Below are 24245 nucleotides of genomic sequence, written 5' to 3'. Positions count from 1 at the left end.
TTTTTGGGAGTACATTCAGCCCTGACTTCATTTTAATGGATGACGATGCATGACCACTCTGAACAACACAGACGGAGGAGCTCTTTGAACAAGACAATATTTGGCAAATGGACTAATTTGTCCATGTTTCTGACTTAAATCCCATTAATCATATGTGGGATGCATTGGGGAGACGTGCTGCAGCACATCCACATGCACCAATGGCCATCCAGCAGTAGTCAACTGCACTGGTGGATGATTAGAACACCTCACTACACCAACAAGTGCAAAACATACATTGGATGTCTATTGTGACCACACTACCAATTAAGAACCATGTCCAGCCTTTTTTACTGTCAATGGAATGATCATGAATCAAGGTGACTTCAGTCTAATTATTGTCTTTGAATGAAAGTGTCATTTCTATTCATCTCACTCCATATTTCTTTCAGTTCCCTTCAGCATTATACTGCAGCAGTTCATACACAGAAATGTGTTGTCCAAATATCATCAACCTGTGTTACTTGGCAGTGAAACATCATGCAAAAGTTACTTCCATCCTGAAGTGTAGCACACTAGTGTGTATCATGTTTAGATAGAAGCAAGAGATGTGCCACAATAGTTCAAAATGTTAGTGCCAGGTTTCAAATCCTAAAAGTTGGGGTTTGATCCCCAACCAGTCTCAAGATTTTTTTTTCCGTTTTCTGTCACTTACCACTTCTTTCAGTTATGGGAATGATTTGTTTATGTGAAAAATGTCAAGCTGGACAATGTTATAGAGGCCATTTTAAACTGAGTCAGTCAGCTGTAGATTACGAGGTGAATACATATTAAAGCCAACACAGTAAAGCGCTACAATTTTCAAACCACCCCTGCAAGATGAGGAGAGCAAAATTGATTTTGGGATTGATACCCTTAGATTTGAGGCATGAGAGTAGTTGTTGGTTCATCTTCCTTTCGAGCAGTTTACATATATCATTCAAGAGAAAGATTGGTTATTAGTTGTCAAGAATATAGGAATCTATTCCAGGTTTCAAGGCTGCACAAATTTTTCTTGTTTCTTTGTGAGCCAATGTCAACAGAAATGACAGTACAATACACATTTTAGTAATCGTTTAACACATACGGGGATAAAGGGAATTTCCCTTGCAGTGGCAGCAAAGTATCACATGGCATAAACCTGTTTTAACGCCAACACTTTCAGTATTGTCAAACAGTTCCTTCCCCTATCCCAACGTAGTGTGATAATTCGTTCACTGTGATGCATCTGTCAGCAGTCACCAATTCGTTAACCCTCTGCACATTGTCTCGAGTGTGTGCAGTACGAGGCCTGTCACTGTGAGGACAATCCTCAATATTGCTGTGCCCACTTTCATCATGTAACCTGCTTGCCCACCGACAGACTGTACTGCGATCGACAGCACCATCTCCATACTCCTCTTTCAACCTCTTGTGGACGTTTCCCACCGTCTTGTTTTCACGGCACAGGAATTCTGTAACAACACGTTGCTTCTGTCGAACGTCAAGTGTAGCAGCCATCTTAAAAACATGCTGTGACAGCACCACTCACGGGAACAGGTTGAACTAAGTTTGAAAATAAGCAGGAAGGAAGTATCTACACACTGTAAAACTTTGTAAAACTTTCACACATGCAGAATGAAAACTGTATTTTTACAAAAATAGTGTGAATTTCTTTTGGAGTGACCCTCGTAAAGTGAGCAATGAGGAGAGAGAAATCGTAAGATGTAATGAAGCGGAAACCAAGAATGAATGGTGCATTATGACAAGCACGATAATAGTGAGCCAAATACATCAATGAACTTGATGTTGCTGCATGGTTGAAGCTCCAGAGTGACCACGAACTCTGTTTGCCTGGCGGAATGATGTGTGGCACAGCAGGCCAACTACTAGAGCACTCACGGATGTAACAGCACCACCTAGCAATAAAGGTCCAGTTCCTTGCTCTCCAAACTCTCCAAGAAGGAATACTGGATACCTCATCCATGAAATAGGCTTGTATTGACTGGAAGACATGGAGGTATCAGGTATTATACTACGACATCATGATATCTGTGTTGTTGGCTGTGTTTAAGGAGGTTGCATGTAGACCTCCACCTCCACGCCTATTTCCAATGAAATTGCTTGTGGCTTTCTGGGATACAAGCGAAATCTGTGTGGTTTTGGGGGGATGGAAATGGGGGGCTTTCTAGGTGATGGTGGGCCAATGGCAAAGGTGCAGTTGGTAGATGGCAACAAAATTGGTTAGTATTATGGTGCTCCAAACCCTAAAAGGTGTCAACTGACATAGCACACCCAGAGTGCCAAGTCTGGGGTTCCCAGGGCTGTTGGGCCAGCAGGAAGAGCACGAGTAGGAGAAGGAGCATGTGTGGTTATCTCCCACGGATGAGCTCCACCGAATTACAGTCTTGGGTGGATGTGGTCCTTCATGAGCTCAGGAACATCTTGAGTGCTACTGTTGTGATGGTGGTTCCCAATGCTTTCAACATTTGCTCCTTTAACATTTGCATCATATGCTCAGTTTCACTATTGGAGGATGGGTGAAATTATAACTAAACAGGTTTTCTATGCCGTTTGATTTGCACAATTGTTTGAAAGCCAGTGCCATGAGCTGAGGACCACTGTCTGATACTATGGTTTGCAGAAGTGCTTCAATGGTAAAATCTGGACTAGAGTGTTAATGAGCATCTTCCACTGTGCTGGATGCCATGTTGACCACATATGGGTCTTTAGACTAAGCGTCCATGACTATTAGCCATATAATCAGCCCTGAAAGTCGAAATGAATGCAGTCCCAAAGGCAACAGAGGAGGGCCAAGGGGGTGGTGCTGCCAGTCCAAGCTGGTTAGCTGCACACCATGGCTTTCACATCCTTGTTTAAACCTGACCAGTAGGCATATCATCTCACTTGCGCTTTCATCTCTAACATTCTCCAGTGCCCATGATGGAACAGAATGACCAGAATGACATCAGCCTCAATGTTTATCTAACTGATAGTGGTATATGAGGCATCAGGCCTCGAGCTCTTGATTGGTGTTCTGTGAAATGCAAGTTAGGCAACCATGGTGCACCTAGGAGATGGCGTGTTGAAAGATTGGGTTGAGGCGCGTGTCTGCAGTGATTTGTGCAGCTATTATGGGAAACTATTCCAAGAAATATCTGCATTTCACCTCTATGTCAAAACATGAGATTTTCTTCTGATTGAAGGCCTGCAGGAAAGCACATTAGAGCATCCCCATATGCATGTTGTTCTGTTGGTTTGTACTTTGCAGTATAACTGTGACAGGTGAGGAGAAGCCCATTCAAGAAGAAACAAGCACATACGAAATAGCACACCCAGCAGTTTGTGGGCCATAATTTAAATGAACTTATTCCCAAATGGGTAAACATGGAACTTCTTAATGACAAATACAATCACTAATACCTCCTTTTCTTTCTGCAAGCAGCTCTTTTGAACGAGGTGCCAATGTCTTTGACGCACAGGTGATAGGTTGCTCAGTACAGTCATTGTTCATATGTGCCAGCACTGCACCAACGCCATATGGAGAGGTATCTGTGGCCAGAACAGTGGACATGATGATGAAAAGAGCATAAGGCAGGGTGCCACGTGCATCATATGCTTCAACTGTGTGAAAGTATGCTCACATGCAGCCACCTGTACTGAACACCTTTCTTCCCCAGCTGGCTTGGTGGATGCATGATACAGGCTGCTTGCAGGAGGGACTCTGAACACTAATTCAGCTTTCCCAAAAAAGCTTGCAGCTGCTGCAAGTTTCAGGAGCAGACACAAAGTTGATAGCTTTGGTGATGTGATCAGTGGGCTGGATCCCTTCTTTGTTTACGAATGCCTGATGTATTCCATTTTCTTCCAGAAAAACTAGCACTTGTCTCAGTGGCACTTTAGCCCTGCATCATGTGATGTAATAAATAGTATACAAAGGTTTTGTAGATAGTCCTGACACACAGCGCCCATGAAAATTAAGTTATCAAGAGAGTTTGTGCAAGCAGGTATGGACATGGTTAACTGTTTCAGGTATCCCACAATGCAAGCACTTGCATTTATATAAACCAAAGTGAGTCTTGATGACCACAATATGCTTTGCGACTCTTCATCCAGCAACATTTGGAAATACACTGGCAAAGTCAATCTTAGAAATATATTCTCCTCTCATCGATAGAGAACCCAGACAACAAAGGAACCAAAAATGTTTCCAACAGAGTGAAAAGAACTGAATTGTCACCAATGTACAGGAAGGCAGTGCTAATTCTGGGGATGCTAGAGGAGCATTTGTTTGGAGTATTACCAAGGAAATGGTAGCTCCTGTACCCACCTGGAAACACACCTTTATTCACAATTATGAGTTTTACAAATAACTTGTTAGCCAAAGGACCGTCCAGGAGAACTATCGCCTTAAGTTCACACATTGTTATTTGATGCAAGTTGGACACAGGGTCTGATTGCCCTGACAGTTTATGGTAGACTGTTCAGAGATCTCCATCTTTTCTACAACAGGTGCAGTGTACCCAGCAATATTTATTATCCGCACACAGGTGTGCTTTGAAGCATTCTAGGCATGACAGAAGACCCCACTGCACATGTTGATGGGGTTCAGAGGCCACAGACACATCTGAAATTAATGAATCATGATGCTAACACCTTGTAAATGATTTTAAAAGTATTTCACATCCCTGGGGAACAATGAGGTGGCTAGACCATTGCCACTTGTGGTAGAGCCCCGAGGCACTCATCTGCTGCTTCCACAGCTTTGAAAGAATGTGCAGTTGTCAAAATATCTTCAAATAATATGTTGTCTAGCTTGAGGGATGGTGAGCACTTCTGGACTGGGAGCCTGCTGGACCACTATGTCTCTAATTAAAGAATCTGCATGTGAGGTTTTGCATGCTGGGTTTGCACAAGTGAAATCACAATAACTTAAACCTCATAAATCTGTCTCCCAGGAGCAATACAACTGACCAAGTTGCTTGTGGTGTTGATGAAATTCGAGTCACAATGTGACCACAAGGAATGGCTGCAAACAATAATTCCTTGAATGTGAGGGTAACTGTATTCATGAGTTGAGCCAATTTCTTAAGTAAGAAACAGTCTCCAGAAGAGCCCAAGATAGGAAAAAGCAACCACTGGGTTCCAATCAATGTAAATACTTGTCCCAATCTTCTTTGCCATCATTAAAGGCAGAAACACAGGTGGGTGGCTCTCCACCTGGAAAGTGACTTCTGCCTGCGTTGGGTGGGTACTCTGTACCTGCAGTTAATCCTTCAAAACCCAAATTTCTTCATGGAGCAACTCATTTTATTGTTATTGTTGCTGTTGTTTTGTTTTTGATGTTGTTGTTGAAACTGCTGTTGCAATTTTGCTGCAGTAACAGCTGTTGCTGTTCCAAAAGTTTTACAAGCCTTGAGTCCATGGTAGTTAGCTAACCTTTTACCTCATTGTCTATTATTGTGACTGGGATTTGACAGAAGATCATAAATGACTAAACAGATGCTGCTGATGTGGGCTGACTGGTCAGGCGCTGTCGTCACCGGATTACCAAGTATGGACGGAAACACAAAGAATGAGGAAGCAATCAAGTGGATACAGAACAACAGGAAAACAAATCCAAAGAGTAATCTGGACAGAGAAAAACCTAATATGTAGCAAAGCAGAAACTGAGAAACAATGGTACTCCATGACAAGCAAAACAATAGCAAGGTGAAAACACAACTGAACCTGACGCTGCCATGCAAAGGAACACCTACAGTCTGACCACAAGAAGAACAAATTCTGAGAGGGGTGGGGGGAGGGGGCTGCAGGGAAAGAAGCTCCACCAACCGACTCCCAGTATATAGGCTCATAGGCTGCTGTGGGTGAGCGATAAGTGTCGGTGACAAACCACACTTACGTCAAGCACTATCGGCACTAAACTTGCACTCAAATGCCAATTTATGCTCCACACAGCAATGGCAGGGCCATGTAATAGTTGCTGTACCAGCTTTTAATTGATATTTATTGCATGTCTATGAAAGTAAAAACTAAAACAGGGGCATAACAAAAGCTTACAGGTTTCATGAAATCAAAATTGATAGTCTCACGTTGAATAATGGTGCTTGTTGCTACTTATCTCATGTCAGTTCTCACAGACAATTCGAAACTAAAAAGAGCCAGCAGGAAGACATATTGTGACAATAATTGTAGTTGTTATTGTGGATTTAGTCATGTAGCAGATCATAGGAAATTCTGTTTTGTGTATCGCTCTTAAGGGTAAACAATTGTCGGGTGTTATTACACCTGGAACCTGGCGTAAACAACTGCATCTGTAGTTTCAAAGAGTCTCCTTGTAATGGAAACAATACTAGCAATTCCTGCAATCAATAACTGAGATGTTACACACAAACTAAATTGCCACTTTAAAGTAATTTACACAAAGAGGAAGGCAGTTTTGAAGCACTATCAAACTGAATAATCTGAACTGAAGTTTAATTCTTTTGCCAAGAGTTGGTGATTTCCTAGAATTATCCCTGCAAAACTTACAAATTCTTCTCAGAGTGCTGAAGCTTGCTTCAGTGTACATCACTGTTTGTCTCATTGATTGAGAGAGAGTGCGGAGCAACACTCTTCTTCCCCCCCCCCCCCCCCCCCCTTTCAGGTGCTTACAAAGTTCCCTGAGATTGTCAATTATTTTTCTTGCTCCACTCTAAAGTACTACTGCTTGCCTACCCCAATGAATGGGAAGCATATCTGGTACTGCTCGTGATGGGTCAGGAACTGTTTAGTCACTCAACAGATGAATCAATGTGCGACACAGCACAACTTGGCACAATAATCACTTAGAAATGGCTCCAAATGCAGGGTTCTGGATTGGATCACAGTGGTTGGTTGTGGATGGACACAAAAATAAGCGGGCCAAAGTCAACCAACTTCTGCCAATTCAGAACTAGGACACTGTCGTCGTTCTCTTTGTGAACAAACTGTAACAGCACAGCCGTGAGCTATGGTTGGCTGGCAGCTACACAAGCACTCACGGATGGAACAGCTCCACCTAGCAACTGAGATCCAGTTCCACACACTTGGGTGGGCTCTAAAAGTCGCTGGGCCAGTATTCAACAGTTATATGGCTCCAGGCATTGTGTGCAGAATTACATACTGACAGATTTCATTGTGCATTTACAAGACAAGAACAATAAGTGGTAATTATTGGATCCAGACACTTCACTACAGTGAGAGACAGCGCATTCAGCAATGACATAAGGGTCGGTGATAATGTCACCATGTAATAAGGAAACCAGAAACTTATTTAGAGAGCCGTTGGCTACAAATGAAATGAAGTCGAGCCCACACTTGTGAGGAAGGCGTCCGAGCTCTCATTGCTGACAATGTTACCAGCATTTGTTTTTTTTTCCCTTTCTTATTAAACATAACCAGGTTTGCCATGGCAGCATGATGTTTGAACTGTTGAATTACCTGCCTGCATCTTTTTCAGAATACCACAGCACAGGTTTTTGATGATGCAGCCTTGAGAGGCAGTTGACTGTTGCTTCTGTTGAGTGTATGAACGTTTATATTGTTTCTTGCAAAATATCAGTTCCCTTCCGTTGGTTAACTTCAACAACTATTTTGGCACTTAAAGTTGTTCACTTAAATTTTTCTGAGTGACCAACACATTGGGCTTTCTGTCGGCTGGTGGTTAAGAAGACACAGAATAATGGGAAAATGATTGCTGGCACATACATCACCACCACCGATGTTCCACCTGGACTAAGTGAATGATTGTTGGGCCATAAACTGTAAAGTCAATGGTAGAGTATGGGTAACGAGCTGTGCTGAAATGAGTTGGAGCTATGGTACTGAGTTTGCATAACTGAGCTGTACAATTAATTTTCCAAATATCTCACCTCTTCTACACTTGTTTGTAATATCTTGCTGTGAGGATCAATGACCCTCAGTAATAAGGAGAAGCTGTTTCACTGGGCCTGTTGTACCTTGGAATGTAGGCAACAGGGAGTTGCACAACAGAATGACCTCCTCCGTGCCACAAAGCATGGGTTCTGAAAACACTGATCATGTGAAACCCAACTCTCACTTTTCTCACTTGGCATACTGAAAGCTTTGGATCAAGGCAGTCAGGTAGATGCAGTATTTCTTGATTTCCAAAAAGCATCTGACTTGGTACCACAAGTATGCTTATTGTTGGAAGTATGATCATGTACAGTATCAAATTAAATTTGTTACTAGATTGAGGACTTTTTGGTAGGGAGGATGCAGCATGTTATCTGATGGAGAGTCATTGTCAGATGTAGAAGTAGCTTTGGGTGTGCCCCAGGGAAATGTGCTCAGAGTCTCACGGTTCATGATGTATATTAATGACCTTGCGGACGATATTAACAGTAAGCTCAGACTTTTTGCACATGATGCAGTTATCTATAGTGAAGTACTATCTGAAAAAGCTGCATACTTATTCAGTCAGATCTTAATAAGATTTTGAAGTGGAGTGGAGATTGGCAACTCGCTTTAAATGTTCAGAAATGTAAAATTGAGCAATCATAAAATGAAAAAAACGTAGTATCCCTTTGACTATAATATCAATGAGTCACAGTAGGACTCTGCCAACTAATACAAATACCTGCATGTAAAACTTTGTAGGGATATGAAATGGAATGATCACATAGGCTCAGTTGTGGGTAACGCAGCTGGTAGACTTCGGTTTATTGGCAGAATACTGAGGAAGTGCACTCAGTCTACAAAGGAGGTTGCTTACAAATCAAATGTGTGACCCATTCTAGACTATTGTTCAAATGTGTGGGACCCATACCAAATAGGACTAACAGCAGATATTGAATGTATACAGAGAAGGGCAGCACAAATGGTTACAGGTTTGTTTGACCTATGGGAGAGTGTCACAGAAATGCTGGAAAAACTGAACTGGCAGACTCTTGAAGATGGATGTAAGCTATCCCAATAAATTCTACTAAGAAAGTTTCAGGAACTGACTGTAAAATGATGACTCTTGGGATATACTACAGCCCTCCATGTATCGCTCACATAGGGGTCATGATGACAAGATTAGAATAATTACAGAGCACACAGAGGCAGTCAAACAATCATCTTCCTGTGCTCCAGACATGAATGGAACCGGAAGAAACCCTGATAACTGGTACAATGAAATGTACCATCTGCCATGAACTTCAGTGGGTTGCAGAGTACGTGTGTGGATGTAAATGAAGAAATGAGAGTATTGAAAAAGACCTCAGGGATAAGGAAGCAAAAACATAGGAGGATACCAGTGCGGCAGATGGGAAGTTGTCAGACAACAGGCAGCAAAAATTACAATCCAAATAGTTGGTTGCAGCTGACTCGACCGAAGAGCAACAGTCTCCAGGTAACACAAATGAACTTACTTCATTTTTCCCTAGAGAAAATAAAATTACATAAAATAAAAAATAAGACACTCCATAACAGCCAGGACAGCAAATAAGCCTGCTGGAGACTCTTGAATTCAAGTGACTGCATTGGTATGAGCATTTGATCAGGACGGCTGCCAATAGGGTTTGCTTTGACTAATGTGCCTCTGGGAATGGATCATGATGAAAATCTCATGATAGCTGGGAGAAGAAGGTTCTCATGCACCAGAAAATCAAAGAGTCCATTAGCACCAAATATATGAGTTACAGTTTTGGAAAGACAAGTAAAGTTCAAGGAGGCTTAGCTACAACGGCATCCAGCTTGCACTGTGAAAAAATAAATGACAGTGGTGATTTTATTGTCACCTAGCACAAGAACAGAATCTTTCTTATTAGATATTCAACTATAAATTTCATGTATTACACTAGGTCAGTTGGACTCGGACAGGGAAACATATTGGTTTCAATTGATATATGGATATGTCACAAACCTTAAATCGTCACGAGAAAGACCACACAGGTGCAATGTTAAACTTACTATTTTAATTTTAGAACACTGTTGTGCCTTCAATTTCACAACTTAACAGGCAGTACATAATGCTCCTATGATGCATTGTGCATTGGGGAAATTGTTAATTTATTGCTTTACCAGGCTGGGTTGTCATATTCTTATGGTGTCTGTGGTATTTACTTTATTTATATTCAATCATCCAGGGATCATCTTATAATGATATAGAAATTATCATCATAATATAATGAAAATAAATAGCTCAAAAATATACTCCATCAGTTCAAAAAGTTTTGAGACTGCAAAAATAAAAAAGAGAAAAGTTAACACAGTGGTTTTAATGCTTCAGGTGTTCTATCTCCTCAACCTCCCCTCCCAAACACAATGCACAGAATGTTTATACAACCTTATGAAACTGTCACAAAAGCCTTTCTTTAGGATGTTGTTCAACTCATGTGTCGAATTGGCTTGAATGTCGGTTACGTCATCTGACCCTTCATGTGAATTTCTGTACTTTGTTGTTTTGTGGCAGGTTAGTATTGATAAAACCATATCTCATCACCTGTGATGATTTTTTGCAGAAAAGAATTGTTTGCATTGTACATCTCAATCAAATCTTGGCAGGCATCCACAGATGATGTGTTTGTTCGAGAGCTAAGATGGGCATGGCAAACTTTGCACACACTTTTCTCCACTTCAAAACCATTCTAAGAATTTCTTGACCACTTGATTTAGAGATTTTACTCTATGGGGATTTGTGACACAACAATGCTGGCACTACAGCCACATGTCCATTACTTAACACTGCCTGCTCACAACAGACTAACTGAACATACATTTGTTGTTTACAGTTGTAAATTCAAGCTCCCACAATAGCTGTTGCACTGATGTCGTTTATACCACAGAAAAAATTAAATTCTGAACTTTCTGAGCAGATGGTGTATATACACAAAGAACATTTAAGCATGCTTTTAGTGGTGGCTAGACAGAGCAAAATACATCTTTCCGAACATGAGGTCAATGTCTTTACAACTCCACTGCCTCATTTGGCTGCTCTCTACTGTAAAATGTTCTTTGATGTACACACAATTTGCTCCAGGTAACTAATGTCACAAACATAGTTTTGTTCTTCATCGCTGCATGTATCAAGGACACCTGCTGGTGACCCCTAAACCATAAACATGCTGCTATGGTAATACAAAACATCTACCTATAATGTAAGTTAGGAATCTAGAAAACTTATATAAACTCTAGCAACTTGTTGCCAACAGTGAAGGGATATTCAGTGGTATAAGTATTTCAGATGTAGTAGGAAAAATGCTTAACAAGACCACAAGTTCAAGAGATAAGATAAAAAAACTGCTCTTCACATGCAGCACAGAAAGTCAAAATGCAATGAGAAACAATATCTTGTTCAATATACTATCTTAAGTTTTGAAAAAAGTTATATAACAAAGCACTACACTATATCTCAGGGTTAAACAAAATTATCACTGTTTCATGCAAAACAGAGCATAAAAATATAAAATGATGCCTGTGAACTAGTTTAAACAACCAACATCACGCATATTTTGAAAAAAAAACATGAAATATTACATTCAATCTCACCTTTCTCCTTTCTAAATCCACAACATCCAAAAGTGGATACGTAGTGCGAACTTCATCAATTGACACAAAATTAGAAAACCCTAAATTCAGGGCTATGTCACTAATAGGGCCTTGGCCCGACAGTAACACCCTTTTATTATGGAATTCACTGAATAGTTTAAGAGGAGAGTGGGACATCACAACCTGGCTTTCAGACACCTGCAACAAATGTAAATGGGGGTTTAATATGTTAAAAGAAAATTATTGAGCAATGAAACATTTAACTTCACTGTATAATATCTCCCACATTTTAATAAATAATGGAAGGAGCACAGGAAAGAACTGACTGTATAGTTAGTGCATTACATCATCAATAAGCACATAAATAAGGCAGAATTCTGATAAGCTTCCACACAAATACTTCTCCAGAACTAACAGAATACACATACACTTGCATGGCTACATTGTACTGGCTGGAATGTTAATAATAATCACTTACATATTTTAATACCACTAATACAAAACAGGATCACAATAAAATGACACAGTTATCCAATAGCTTTGCAAACTGTCTTATACAGGGCGATTATAACTAAAGTTAAACTTCCAAAGTGCTGTAGGAGTAACACCACTGGTCAGAATGACGTCAAATTGCAACAGAATATTATTGGAGAAGAGGGAAAAAGGATTGTAGGAGGAAAAAAAAGTGTGAAATTTGATCACTAGATGCTGCTGTATTTGTCAGAATACGTAAATGAAAACACCTGTCATGCGCACGACCCATTGATGGTAGTATAAACACGCAGGATACAAGGCTTTTCTTCGTTTCGCGTCTGCGGCTTTCACCATGACTGTCTCACTGCAGAACCATGCTCTGCTTTTAAAGCTGTATTACAAGAATGATGACTGTGCACACGTAGTTCTGCAGAAGTTCCGGACACTGAAGGGTTTGAAAAAAGGCATTGGTCCAATGACTGCCAAGGATCTGGAGAAACTTATGCAGAAATTTGAAAAGACAGGCTCTTTTGGTGTGCAACCTGGTAGATGGAGGAAACAAACTGATTCATTGTCATTGGAAGCAGTGGCCACAACAATGCAGGAGGAGATGAGAGGTGGTGTACAAATGTGTAGTGCACGGAGAATAGCTCGAACAGTGGGCATACACGTGAGCACATGCGTAAAAGCCTATGAAACATCCTTCTTTGCTAGCCATTCAAAATTACCCATGTGCACAAATTACTTCCTGTTGAACTGCAGCAAGAGAGACCTCTGCTCTTGCTCACATGGAAGTGGACAATGACTGGCCATGGAAGATTTTGTGGACAGACGAAGCCCTCTTCCATCTGACAGGATATGTCAATGCATAGAATTGTAGAATATGGGCAACGGAAAATCCACACGCAAGTCAACCAATACCAATTCATCCTGAAAAGGTCACTGTGTGATGCGGGTTTATGGCATCACAGGGCCATATTTTTTCGAAGAGACAGGTGCTTCTGGTCCTGTTACATGAACCATCACTGGTAAGCACTATGAGTGTCATTTGCACAACCACATCATTCCCGCTGTCCCACAGCATGGATGTGGTCATTTTTATGCAAGATGGTGCACCTCCACACATTCCAAATCCAGTTAAGCAGCTGCTGAAGTGCCATTTCGGAAATGCTAGAATTATCAGTCACCATTTCCCTACAGCCTGGCCGTCCCAATCAGTTGATCTTAATCTGTGTGACTTATGGCTGTGGGGCTATCTGAAAGATGTTGTGTTTAGTGTTCTGATTGCAAACTGCATTGAAGGCACACATTGCACAACACATTCTGAACGTGGCACCAGAAACGCTTCAATCAGTTGTGGAACATGCTGTTTCTCAATTTTAACTTGCTGCAGAAAACAGCGGACAGCATATTGAATATATTTTGCACTAGTCACATGAAAATTAATAATCAGATTTGATTTTGATTGATGCTTTTTATGTGGTTTTTGGCATCAGGACAATTAAAAACTGATGTGAACGATGCTTTTTATGCAGTTTTTGTCCTCAGGGCAATTAAAAACAGATTTTTCCCATCTGACGTGATATGACCTTGCCGTGGTGGATGGGCTTAAGTAACTAACAGTATCACACCTGTACACTCATACATATAGAGTAAAACAGTTTGTTAAACATCAAATGTACACCTTCGGCATTGTTGTATGATTCATTTGTCATTTGTAATCAGCCACTATTAAATTATTATGCTTACAGTGCCATCAACTGCTACATTTTGTAACTATTTATTTTTCTTCTGTCATACCTTTTCCCCCTTCTCCGATGATATTCTGTTGCAATCAGTGGTGTTATTTCTACAGCGGTTTGAAAGTTTAACTTTAATTATGATCACCCTGTACATTTAAAAAAATCTACCTTTCTCTCAAACTCACTATTACTGTGCCTTCTCTTCAACATCCCAATGTATGCACCAAGATAAAAGAGAATCTCTCAAGTATAAAGCAAGTACTCACCAACAATTGCCAACTGCACAGTTGAATATGCTGGCCTATTTTTGAACTTTTAACACAGGATAATGAAACAAATATGGCTGAATCTATTCCTTTAACCAAACATCTGAAGTGTGATTTATTAGTGTCATAAATGTGAAATAATGCTCTACGAATGCTTCAACAGAATTTTAACACTTCTATGCCATTAGGTTATTGAATAGTATTTTCAGTAAACCAATTTAATACACATAACTCGTATTATAAACTTTTGGCCCCATTTACGATGAAAGTTTCACCTTATAAAGAGGATGGAAATCTTAGAGGAAATCAAAATTTTGTGAGTACAAGGTTTAAATAATGGGAAAAGGAACAGTCTTTGTTGGGCAACACATATATAAAATATGTGCAATATCAGTAGCTTTGTGATGTCAGTTTAATTTCCTCAGAACATTATGAAACACAAATAACCAACTCTAAGTAATGGTGCTAGCTATGATTGAGGTATACAAATGAGTGGCACCATCTATAGTTGCATGGCAAATGGTAAGCTATATAATTTAATGGCCTAGTAGACTGAGTGTACTTTCCAGTTTAAATTTATTCTAAGAGTTAGGCCTAAAAACTTCACACTGTTTATTCCCTCATCACATGATTATTGCATGTTATTGAAATGTCATTCGCATTTAACGACTTAGTTCTAACAGCCTTTGTGACAATCTGTTCCACAATGATTTCAACAACAGAGCAGATAACATATGTCAAACCAGTGCAACCAACATTAAGAACAAGAAGCATTTCTTTTCAATGCTCACATACATCATGACTTTTTTTTCCCCAGAACTAATTTTCTTTAGCATATATCAACGACCAAATGCTGTGTTCTAATTTTTTCTAGAGGAAAAAAAGAAATGTCAGTCCATAAGATTTATGGAAATTTCTTCATCACTGACAAAATCCTGTTATGAGTATTACCATAATGACGAAGACCGATAGTGTCCATCATTTTTCATTGCACAGTGATGTTTAGAATGGAAGTATATGCCCTGAAACTACTACTCACTCGTGCAAACTCTCTCTTTTAAGCTAATTCATACCTATTCCTCTCAACTGTCGCCAAATCTAGCAGTTTCAAAAAATTATTTGTAGAACACTTACTTCCAATATTTTAGTCAGTCACCAGTCTCTGAGTGTCGACAAAGGAGAATATTAATCCTACAAAAATCTGTATATACAAATATATATTGACATTGTGAATAAACACAAATTCTGCCAGATGTTTGCGTCATTCTCACATGATATTTCAACAGTGTAGCTCGCTGTCTTCTTCAGGTGCTACCCGAGAATGGCCCTTAAGCAGATCAAGTCCAGTATTTATGCCTTGCTGGGTGTTCCCTAGTTGGTCCGCACTGCATCGGGTGTTCCCTCTGTGGTCCGTGCCCGCCAGACATGGGTCCCCTGTTCCTCTCTGGTCGTTGGTGTTCCCACTGCCATCCGCACCTGGCTCGGCCGCTCTCTAGGGTTGCAGTCATCATGTGCAGTGTCTGCTGCTCTGTATCCTGGCTGTTTCCTTGATCTCCACTTCTAATTCTTGCTGGGAACTTCGTAAGTGTTCTGCGCTGCTGCATTGAGTGTTCTGTTCGCAGTCAGAACCCACCAGGCCTGGCTCCCATGGCCCCTCTGGTCGCTGGTGTTCCAAACGCCATCCGTGCCCAGTGCAGCCATCCTCTGGGGTCGTGGTCGTCATCTGAGGTCTGTCAAAACCGGTCTCCAATGACTAGTGTTCTGTCTCATTGTTGTTTCCTCGGTTTCCACTTCTGTCTCTTGCTGGGCACTCTGTAATTGGTCCTTGTTACATTGAGTGTTTCGTTTCTGGTTCACACCCACTAGGTGTACCTCCCATGGTTCCCTCTGATTGTTGGTGTTCCGACTGACGTCCATGCCGACTTGCATGTCCTCTAGGGCCATGGTCGTAATCTTAGGAGTGTCAGGACAAATTTGTAGTGTCTGGTGCTCTGTCTCATGGCTGTTTTCTCACTCCCCACTTCTGTTTCTTGTGAAATCTCTGTGTGTTTTGCATTGAGTTTTCAGAAGTTCAGACCGTGCTGAGCTGGTATCCAGTGTCACAGTTGATGAGATTCTCCATGATCTTGATCCTGATGGACACTCTTATGACACCGTCCCAATATCTAGGGGTCTTGAGTGACGATCTTAGTGTCACTGTAGTTCATCAAGTACACACAGTTCACGTTTAATTTTGCCATGAAACAAAAAATATAATCTAGTAGTGTGACGACAGATAACTCTGCCATAGATATGGAATGGAATAGCTCAACAGATAAAGTCTCTACTTTTCCTGTGCAGGCTATCATCACATCCTGTTGGATCGTGACTGTCACCTGTTAGTACACAGCCTCTCTCTATCGGTGATTACAGTACAGGACTCTCTGCACTGCACTTTGGATCTGACTGGATTCGTATTTGGTGACTCACCGAGTAAAAAACCACTTTTTTCCAAAACTGTTATTGTGTCTCTCATTTCTGATTTCTGCCTTTAGAACCCATGCACCGCTACAGTACACAAAACTGGCATCAAGGCTGGTCCTTTGTTTGCCTACTTTTTGGACATTGTGCCTTGCTGAAAAGCAACATTATGACATTGAAGATAGCGTGTGTTTCTTGCAGATTCTTCAACAAACACTGTGCTTCCCCACCACACTGAATTTATATTGATTTTCTTGTGTTTCAGAACGCTCATACCTGCTGTTTTCATTTTATATGTGCAGAGACTGAGATTTTGGCCATTCTTGTCTGTGACTTCTAATTGAGAACTTCTTTACAGCTCAAATGAACATATTGTTTCAGTTCAGTGTTTACTGTGTGTTGAATGATTGCCAATGTACCATTGGAAATGTCTCTAAGTCAACCTATTCAGTTGTAGGCCCAGCAATCCACAACTCAAAAGGAATTACGCAATTACTGCAATTCCAAACCACTTTTACAGGCACCACTTGCAACATCCCAAGCAGTGCCATAACAAGCACCACCCGCCTATGCATCGCAGTTCCAGACATATGATGCACAGCAGGAAGACATGTTTGACTACCGCACTCAGCTTGATGCCCGCCACACTCCACATCACATTTACAGTATGGACAGAACACCACATATATTTGGCAACAGTAAGTGTCACAGTTTACAGGTTGGCATGTTAAGTTTTTTTTAGCGCCCACCTCAAAAGTGGTGACTTTACTGCTGTATTAAGACAAAGACATTGACGAACAAGTGAACGTGGTGGCTGCTTGTTACAAGTTTTTCAGACTGAGTAGACCACTACAGCAAACTTACAAACATTGGGTAGCTGATTTACAAGGCCCAACCAGGCCTTCTGCCGCCGGGCAGTGTGTCAGCAGTGCGCAAGCATCAGCAAGTGGCTTATTTAGTGTTGTAGTCTAGTTGAAAATTTATTTGAGTGTTCTTAGCACACTTGTTTAGTTAAATCCATCAAATCATTGTCTAGTTTCGGATTTAGCAAGTGCAGATTTGCATTTTAATATCTGTGATGTGTAAATTTGTGTAGTCGTCTCATTTGTTTATTCCTTTCAAATAGTCTTTTTACGTTACTGACAGTACAGTTAGCCTTCTGCCGCCGAGCAGTGTGTCAGCAGAGCGCAAGAAGCAGCATTACTGCATTTACTAGGCAGTCTTGAATTTTAATAACCATTTAAATTTTGTGTCAAATTGTTAGTTTCCTCTATAGATTAGTTCAGACGTTCTTTGCACAACAATATTTAGCATGGATAGGGACTGTGACTGTTGTGTTTGGATGTGAGTTTTGTTGGCATCCCTACGCTCCCAGTTTCAGGCAGTGTTGGCTTCGGTCACACAGCTTGAGGCTGTTGCCAATGGGCATCACCGTGGGGGTCCGAACAGGTGTTTGTCAGGGACGGCCATCTCGTCCCACGCATCCCGCGACTGGACTACGGTTGTGGCTGCCTGGGATACTGCACACATTGAGGCTGGCCCCTAACCTGTGGTAATGTGGGAGGTCGTCTCGAGGTGTGGCAGGGGGCGAAAGACATTCTGGAGGGCTGAACGGAAGGCGTCTCCAGTTTGTCTGACGAACCGGTTTCAGGCTCTGTCTGATACTGATCTTTGGCCAGACATGGCTGCTTCTCCTGTTCCAGAGGTTGCCCCTCAGTCTGCAAGATCCGAGCAGTCACAGAGGGTGGGCTTACTAGTAGTTGGGAGCTCCAATGTCTGACGCGTAATGGGGCCCCTTAGGGGTATGGCTGCAAGGGAGGGGAAGAAAACCAATGTGCAATACCTGTGCATACCGGGGGGAGTCATTCCAGATGTGGAAAGGGTCCTTCTGGATGCCATGAAGGGTACAGGATGCACTCATCTGCATGTGGTCGTTCATGTCGGCACCAATGATGTGTGTCGCTATGGATTGGAGGAAATCCTCTCTGGCTTCCGCCGGCTATCTGATTTGATGAAGACTGCCAGTCTCGCTACCAGGATGAAAGCAGAGCTCACCATCTGCAGCATCGTCAACAGGACTGACTGCGGACCTTTGGTACAGAGCCGAGTGGAGGGTCTGAATCAGAGGCTGAGACGGTTCTGCGACCGTGTGGGCTGCAGATTCCTCGACTTGCGCCATAGGGTGGTGGGGTTTCAGGTTCCGCTGGGTAGGTCAGGAGTCCACTACACACAACAGGCTGCTTGGACTGGGCTCAGGCAAGTACAGAAAGGGCAACAGCCTCAAAGGGAGCAGAGCAAAGTCAGGACATGTGGGGACCAATCAGCAACAGGTATTGTAATTGTAAACTGTTGAAGCTGGGATGGTAAAGTACCGGATCTTTAAGCGCTGATAGGAAGCACCAAAGCTGAAATTGTTTTAGGTACTGAAAGCTGGTTGAAGCCAGAGATAAATTTTGCCAAAATTTTTACAAAGGCACAGACGGTTTTTAGAAAGGATAGATTGCATGCAACCGGTGGTGGCGTGTTAGTCGCTGTTAGTAGTAGTTTATCCTGTAGTGAAATAGAAGTGGGTAGTTCCTGTGAATTATTATGGGTGGAGGTTACACTCAACAACCGAGCTAGGTTAATAATTGGCTCCTTTTATCAACCTCCCAACTCAGCAGCATTAGTGGCAGAACAACTGAAAGAAAATCTGGAATAGATTTCACATAAATTTCCTCAGCATGTTACAGTCTTAGGTGGAGATTTCAATTTACCAGATATAGACTGGGACACACAGACGTTTAGGATGAGTGGTCGGGACATCGAAGTAAGTGTCCAAGGAATAGAAAAGCAACTGAAATCACTCAACAGAGGAAAGTCCACGGGACCTGACGGGATACCAATTCAATTCTACACAGAGTACGCAAAAGAACTTGCCCCCCCCCCTTCTAACAGCCGTGTACCGCAAATCTCTAGAGGAACGGAAGGTTCCAAATGATTGGAAAAGAGCAGAGGTAGTTCCAGTTTTCAAGAAAGGTCATCGAGCAAATGCGCAAAACTATAGGCCTATATCTCCAACATCATTTTTTGCTTGTGTATCATGTAATTTCTGGAAACCCAGAATCTACTCTGTAGGAATCAACATGGATTCCGGAAACAGCGATCTTGTGGGACCCAACTCACTTTATTTGTTCACGAGACCCAGAAAATATTAGATACAGGCTCCCAGGTTGATGTCATTTTCCGTCACTTCCGGAAGGCGTTTAATACAGTTCCGCACTGTCGCCCGATAAAGTAAGAGCCTACGGAATATCAGACCAGCTGTGTGACTGGATTGAAGAGTTTTTAGCAAACAAAACATAGCATGTTGTTCTCAATGGAGAGACGTCTACATACATTAAAGTAACCTTTGGTATGCCACAGGGGAGTGTTATGGGACCATTGCTTTGCACAATATATATAAATGACCTAGTAGATAGAGTCGGAAGTTCCATGCAGCTTTTCGCGGATGATGCTGTAGTATACAGAGAAGTTGCAGCACCAGAAAATTGCAGTGAAATGCAGGAAGATCTGCCGCGGATAGGCACTTGGTGCAGGGAGTGGCAACTGACCCTTAACATAGACAAATGTAATGTACTGCAAATACATAGAATGAAGGATCCTTTATTGTATGATTATATGATAGCGGAACCAACACTGGTAGCAGTTACTTCTGTAAAATATCTGGGAGTATGCGTACGGAACGATTTGAAGTGGAACGATCATATAAAATTAATCATTGGTAAGGTGGGTGCCAAGTTTAGATTCATTGGGAGAGTCCTTAGAAAATGTAGTCCATCAACAAAGGAGGTGGTTTTCATGTAGATGTAGATGTAGGAGCATTGTTTGGTTTTTCGCACATTACGTGAAAACTATATAACTTACGGTGAAGAGCGATGTGGCAGTGGATTGTGGTCAGTAATATGCACCTTCTGAAACATCGATCTTTATTTCAAGTCACGAGGCACAAAAGTTATAGTAACCTCAAAATTGGTTAATATCACGAATACTGAAAGATTAATAAAAATAGTAAATAACTTAAAGGGATGACTGAGCACTCATTAAAAACGTTTCGTCATAGCAGATCGAGTGCTGTAGTCATATGTTAAGATTCATAAATAATTAAGCCCGTAAAGAGCAATAAACAAAGTTTGAGGGAAAATTGTTTATAAAATTCAATGGAAAATTCATGCGTAAAGAACGGCACTACATAATATTTTGGGTGGCATCACACATATTTTAAACTAGTTAAGTTATAGTATACACTTAAATTGCAAGAGTTTTCATTGTTTGCAAATTATTATTAACATTTATTGCCCATAATTAATTAATTATTATAGATATGAAGATTTTGAGCAACGCAATGTATAGATTGCTATAGATTGCGTCTAGGAACGGTGCTATATGCAGTTCTATGTTTGTGCTAAGTGGTGAAATTTTGCACAAACTAATGCTCGATTTATGGGCGATAGAATAATCCTAGAAATTAATGTAACATAGTAAATGAAATGTACTCTTCAGTGCGGTTCTGATGGTGTAATTATTTCTCTCAAGGTATGTATGTATCAAAATTTGTAACCTTAAATGGTGAGAGTGGTACTTGCATAACTAGAGGGTTGATGTCTGAGCCTATATAAGCGAGCTGTGTTGCGCGCTACGCTTACACAACCATTGAGAGCTTGTGAAGAGGTTTCTGTGCTGTGGGCACAGCGGGAAGCAAACTGTCGTGTGTTGTTTTCACAACGCCTGCAGACTGTCATGTTCTGCGCCCCGCAGCATGGGAAAGAAGTACGCGCAGAGGAAACCTGAAACTACGAAGGGTCCTTCGGTTATGCAGCTCACTGAGTCTGCCGACCAAGCTGCAAACGTGGCCGACCACAGGGCAATCAAGGTCACAGTGACCGACCACATTGTCGACGAGCCGCTGATGCGTGCGAAGGCATCTGCCATAGGAAGGATGAAGATGACCAAGGCACTCCTCAGGGGGTTACCTTGCTGCTGTGACGAGGCTGCGTTCTGGGAAGGGCTGCTGCGAGCTGGGTTTGGTAATGCAACAGCAAGGTTGCACAACCGAACCAACAAGAAGAGGACACCAGTCGTAGCCGTGAAAGTGCAAACGGCCAACAGCGGGAGCGACACCTTCTACTTGTAAAACATGCTGGGCTCCCTGGTTACGACAGAAGCTCTACCGACCGCCATGAACCCCCAGCCCCAGTGCTTCAGGTGCCAGGGCGAGGCCCATGTCGCGAAGTATTGCCACAACGTGGCGCGTTGGTTTAAGTGCTCAGGTGAGCACGACAGCCACGCCTGCACCCGTGGCAGTAATGTTCTGCTGACTTGCATCCGGTGCGACGGCCTGCATTTTGCCAGCTGGCGCAGTTGCCTGGCTTTCTCAAGCCGCAACTAGGCTCAAGGCGGCGAGGCGTCCGCGGCCGCACCAATGCAGCGGAAGAAGAGAAGATGAAGTCAGAAACGACGCAGGGCACAGACCAGCCCGCCGCAGCTGAGAGACGACGCAGTAGCAGCTCCACCTGCCAGGGGCAGGGACGACCGCTCGGAAACAGGCAGTGGGGATGCAGCTCGCGCCCCCGAGAAGAACTGTGAAGGATGCCACAGCAGCCCTTAAAGCCATCATGGTGGCAGAGAGGGCTGCCTTCGCAGCCGTCGTGGCTGCAGAGAAGGAAGAGCCCTTGAGGCAACTACGTGCAGTCTTCGCCCAAGGCCTCTGTGCTGCCCAACCTGTGAACACTCCTGCAACCTTGCAGAAAGACGTTCGCATGCCTGTCAGAAGGACGTTCGCATGCCTGTCAGAAGGACGTTCGCATGCCTGTCAGAAGGACGTTCGCATGCCTGTCCCAGCAGCTGCCCAGCAGCAATGCAGGTGAGTGGTACAAAGAAGACAACCACCGCCCTAGCAGCATCGGCGGTGACGCCGACCACCGCAGGTGCAGCCCCTGCAAGGGGCCTAGAAGCCAAAGAGGCAGCCCTTATCGCGACTGTATGAGCAAGCAGCATGCCCGTCTCCAAAGCTCAAGCGGCGCAGCTCACTGAACAAGCAGAGCTCCTCGAGGCTCAGATGCGGCAGAGCTGCGCCATGCAGTAGAGGACGATGACACCGAATGGCGGCAGGCTGCCGCTGTTCACCAACCAGCCTGATGGAGCTGTGCCAAATCACTGACAACATGGCGCAGCACAGGGTGTAATGGCACAGGGTGTAATGGCAATGCGCGCGTTGCCGCACTAATCTCCTTGTTACACGGACGAAGCCACTGCAGCAGGTCCAGAAGAATCCGTACGAGCACAGCTGCAGCAACTGGAACACGCAGCAACATAGGAGGAGGAGGAGGAGGAGGAGGAGCAGCAGCAGCAGCTGGCCCAGGAGACGACGTAGGCGCCAGCAGCAGCAGCAGCAGTGCTCACCTCCTCAACAGGACTGATCATTCTATGACAATCTGGCATTGCTTCTATGGTACTGATGCATGATACCCAACCACTAACATAACCTTACCTTGCACGATCTGTCGCAGATAGCAAGAAACCACTACTGCCTTTACTACTCAACCTGACACTGTTGCAGAGGTTGTTTTTCCCTTGGCACTTTTTTCGCTTTGCTCTTAAAAACTGCTCTTCTTTCAAGCTTGATTCTGTCAAGCTTTTTCGACCCCTTCTATCACCCAGATGCGCACGTATTAATGGGTAACCTTACACAAATGTACGGATAACATTGCAGTTCCTCACTCCTGCGATCTCATCGATTCTAATTACTAACAACGCAGTAGACCTTATGAATTGGTCACCATGCTTGTGCGAGCGTGGAGGGGCTCCCACCTTTAATGCGGCTGACCAGGGGTCAGTCGTTCTGGAGGGTGGTTGGCGAGCTAGCCCCACTTGAGGGTGGCCTATGAGGTTGTTTGAAAATTCTTTTTCGCGTCGATTTATTTCGACAAAGAGTATTGTTTAATAGAGCAAGTATATAATTTGGTGAGCTGGAAGTGCTACGAGTATTTGTGTGAGTGCGATTTACGAGGTATACATCGTCATAAGAGAACATGTGGCAAACTGTGATTAAGCGCCAGAACCGTTAGAACAAAGACAGTGGGACTTGTGGTTCTGTTCAAATTGATTGAATAACTTTCGATTATAGAAGTCTGCATTACTGCTATTGCGACTCACAGTCAAATTTTTATTAAAGTAAAACTGCAAACCATCTCACCAGTGCTAATTTCATTGTGTGAAAGAAAAGGACAATGCCAATAAATAGTGATTGAACTGTTGTGAAAAACTGATTTTAGTATAATTATTGCCTAATTCTTGTTCCCTAGCATAAACTGTACTTATATCTGAGTGAATAATTAATTCAAAAACTATAATAAATGTGCAGGTGTGGAAGTGTATTAATGTACCAACTGTGGAAATCATCCCTTGAGACTTACTTGAGAGCCAAAATTTGCAATAACATTCTTTGGCCAACATTTTTTATATGCACATTCATGTGAACACTGCAACCGCACTACTTCTTTATTTTTACTGGCCCGTCGCAGAGGTCATAGTTCCAAAGTTGGTACCAGACATTAAAAGTACTGCCACCAGAGCCAGCCACACATCAGTCACAGCCACAAACCAATAGAAGCCCTATGGACACACCCCTCTAGGCCAGTGCAAGCAGTGCCCCTATCAAAGCGGATAAGATGTCACCACAGGCTATCATCAGCCCCCACCTGTATTGTGGTCATTACCTGCTATTCAATCCCACTATATGGACATTCTAAAA

General features: G+C 42.6%; 1 protein-coding gene across 1 annotated transcript in view; it reads right to left on the bottom strand.

The window, feature by feature from the left end:
* LOC126297638 (haloacid dehalogenase-like hydrolase domain-containing 5) overlaps positions 1 to 24245 on the bottom strand; it is a 97488-nt gene that overhangs the window by 63754 nt on the left and 9489 nt on the right. The window contains exon 3 of the mRNA XM_049988663.1: positions 11512 to 11709. Within this exon, the coding sequence (XP_049844620.1) occupies positions 11512 to 11709 (198 nt within the window). The remainder of the gene's footprint in view (positions 1 to 11511; positions 11710 to 24245) is intronic.

The sequence above is a fragment of the Schistocerca gregaria genome, chromosome X (assembly GCF_023897955.1).
Source record: "Schistocerca gregaria isolate iqSchGreg1 chromosome X, iqSchGreg1.2, whole genome shotgun sequence".
NCBI classification, from domain to species: domain Eukaryota; kingdom Metazoa; phylum Arthropoda; class Insecta; order Orthoptera; family Acrididae; genus Schistocerca; species Schistocerca gregaria.
Note: the sequence above shows the minus strand (reverse complement) of the source record. Positions and strands in the feature narration are given on the sequence as shown.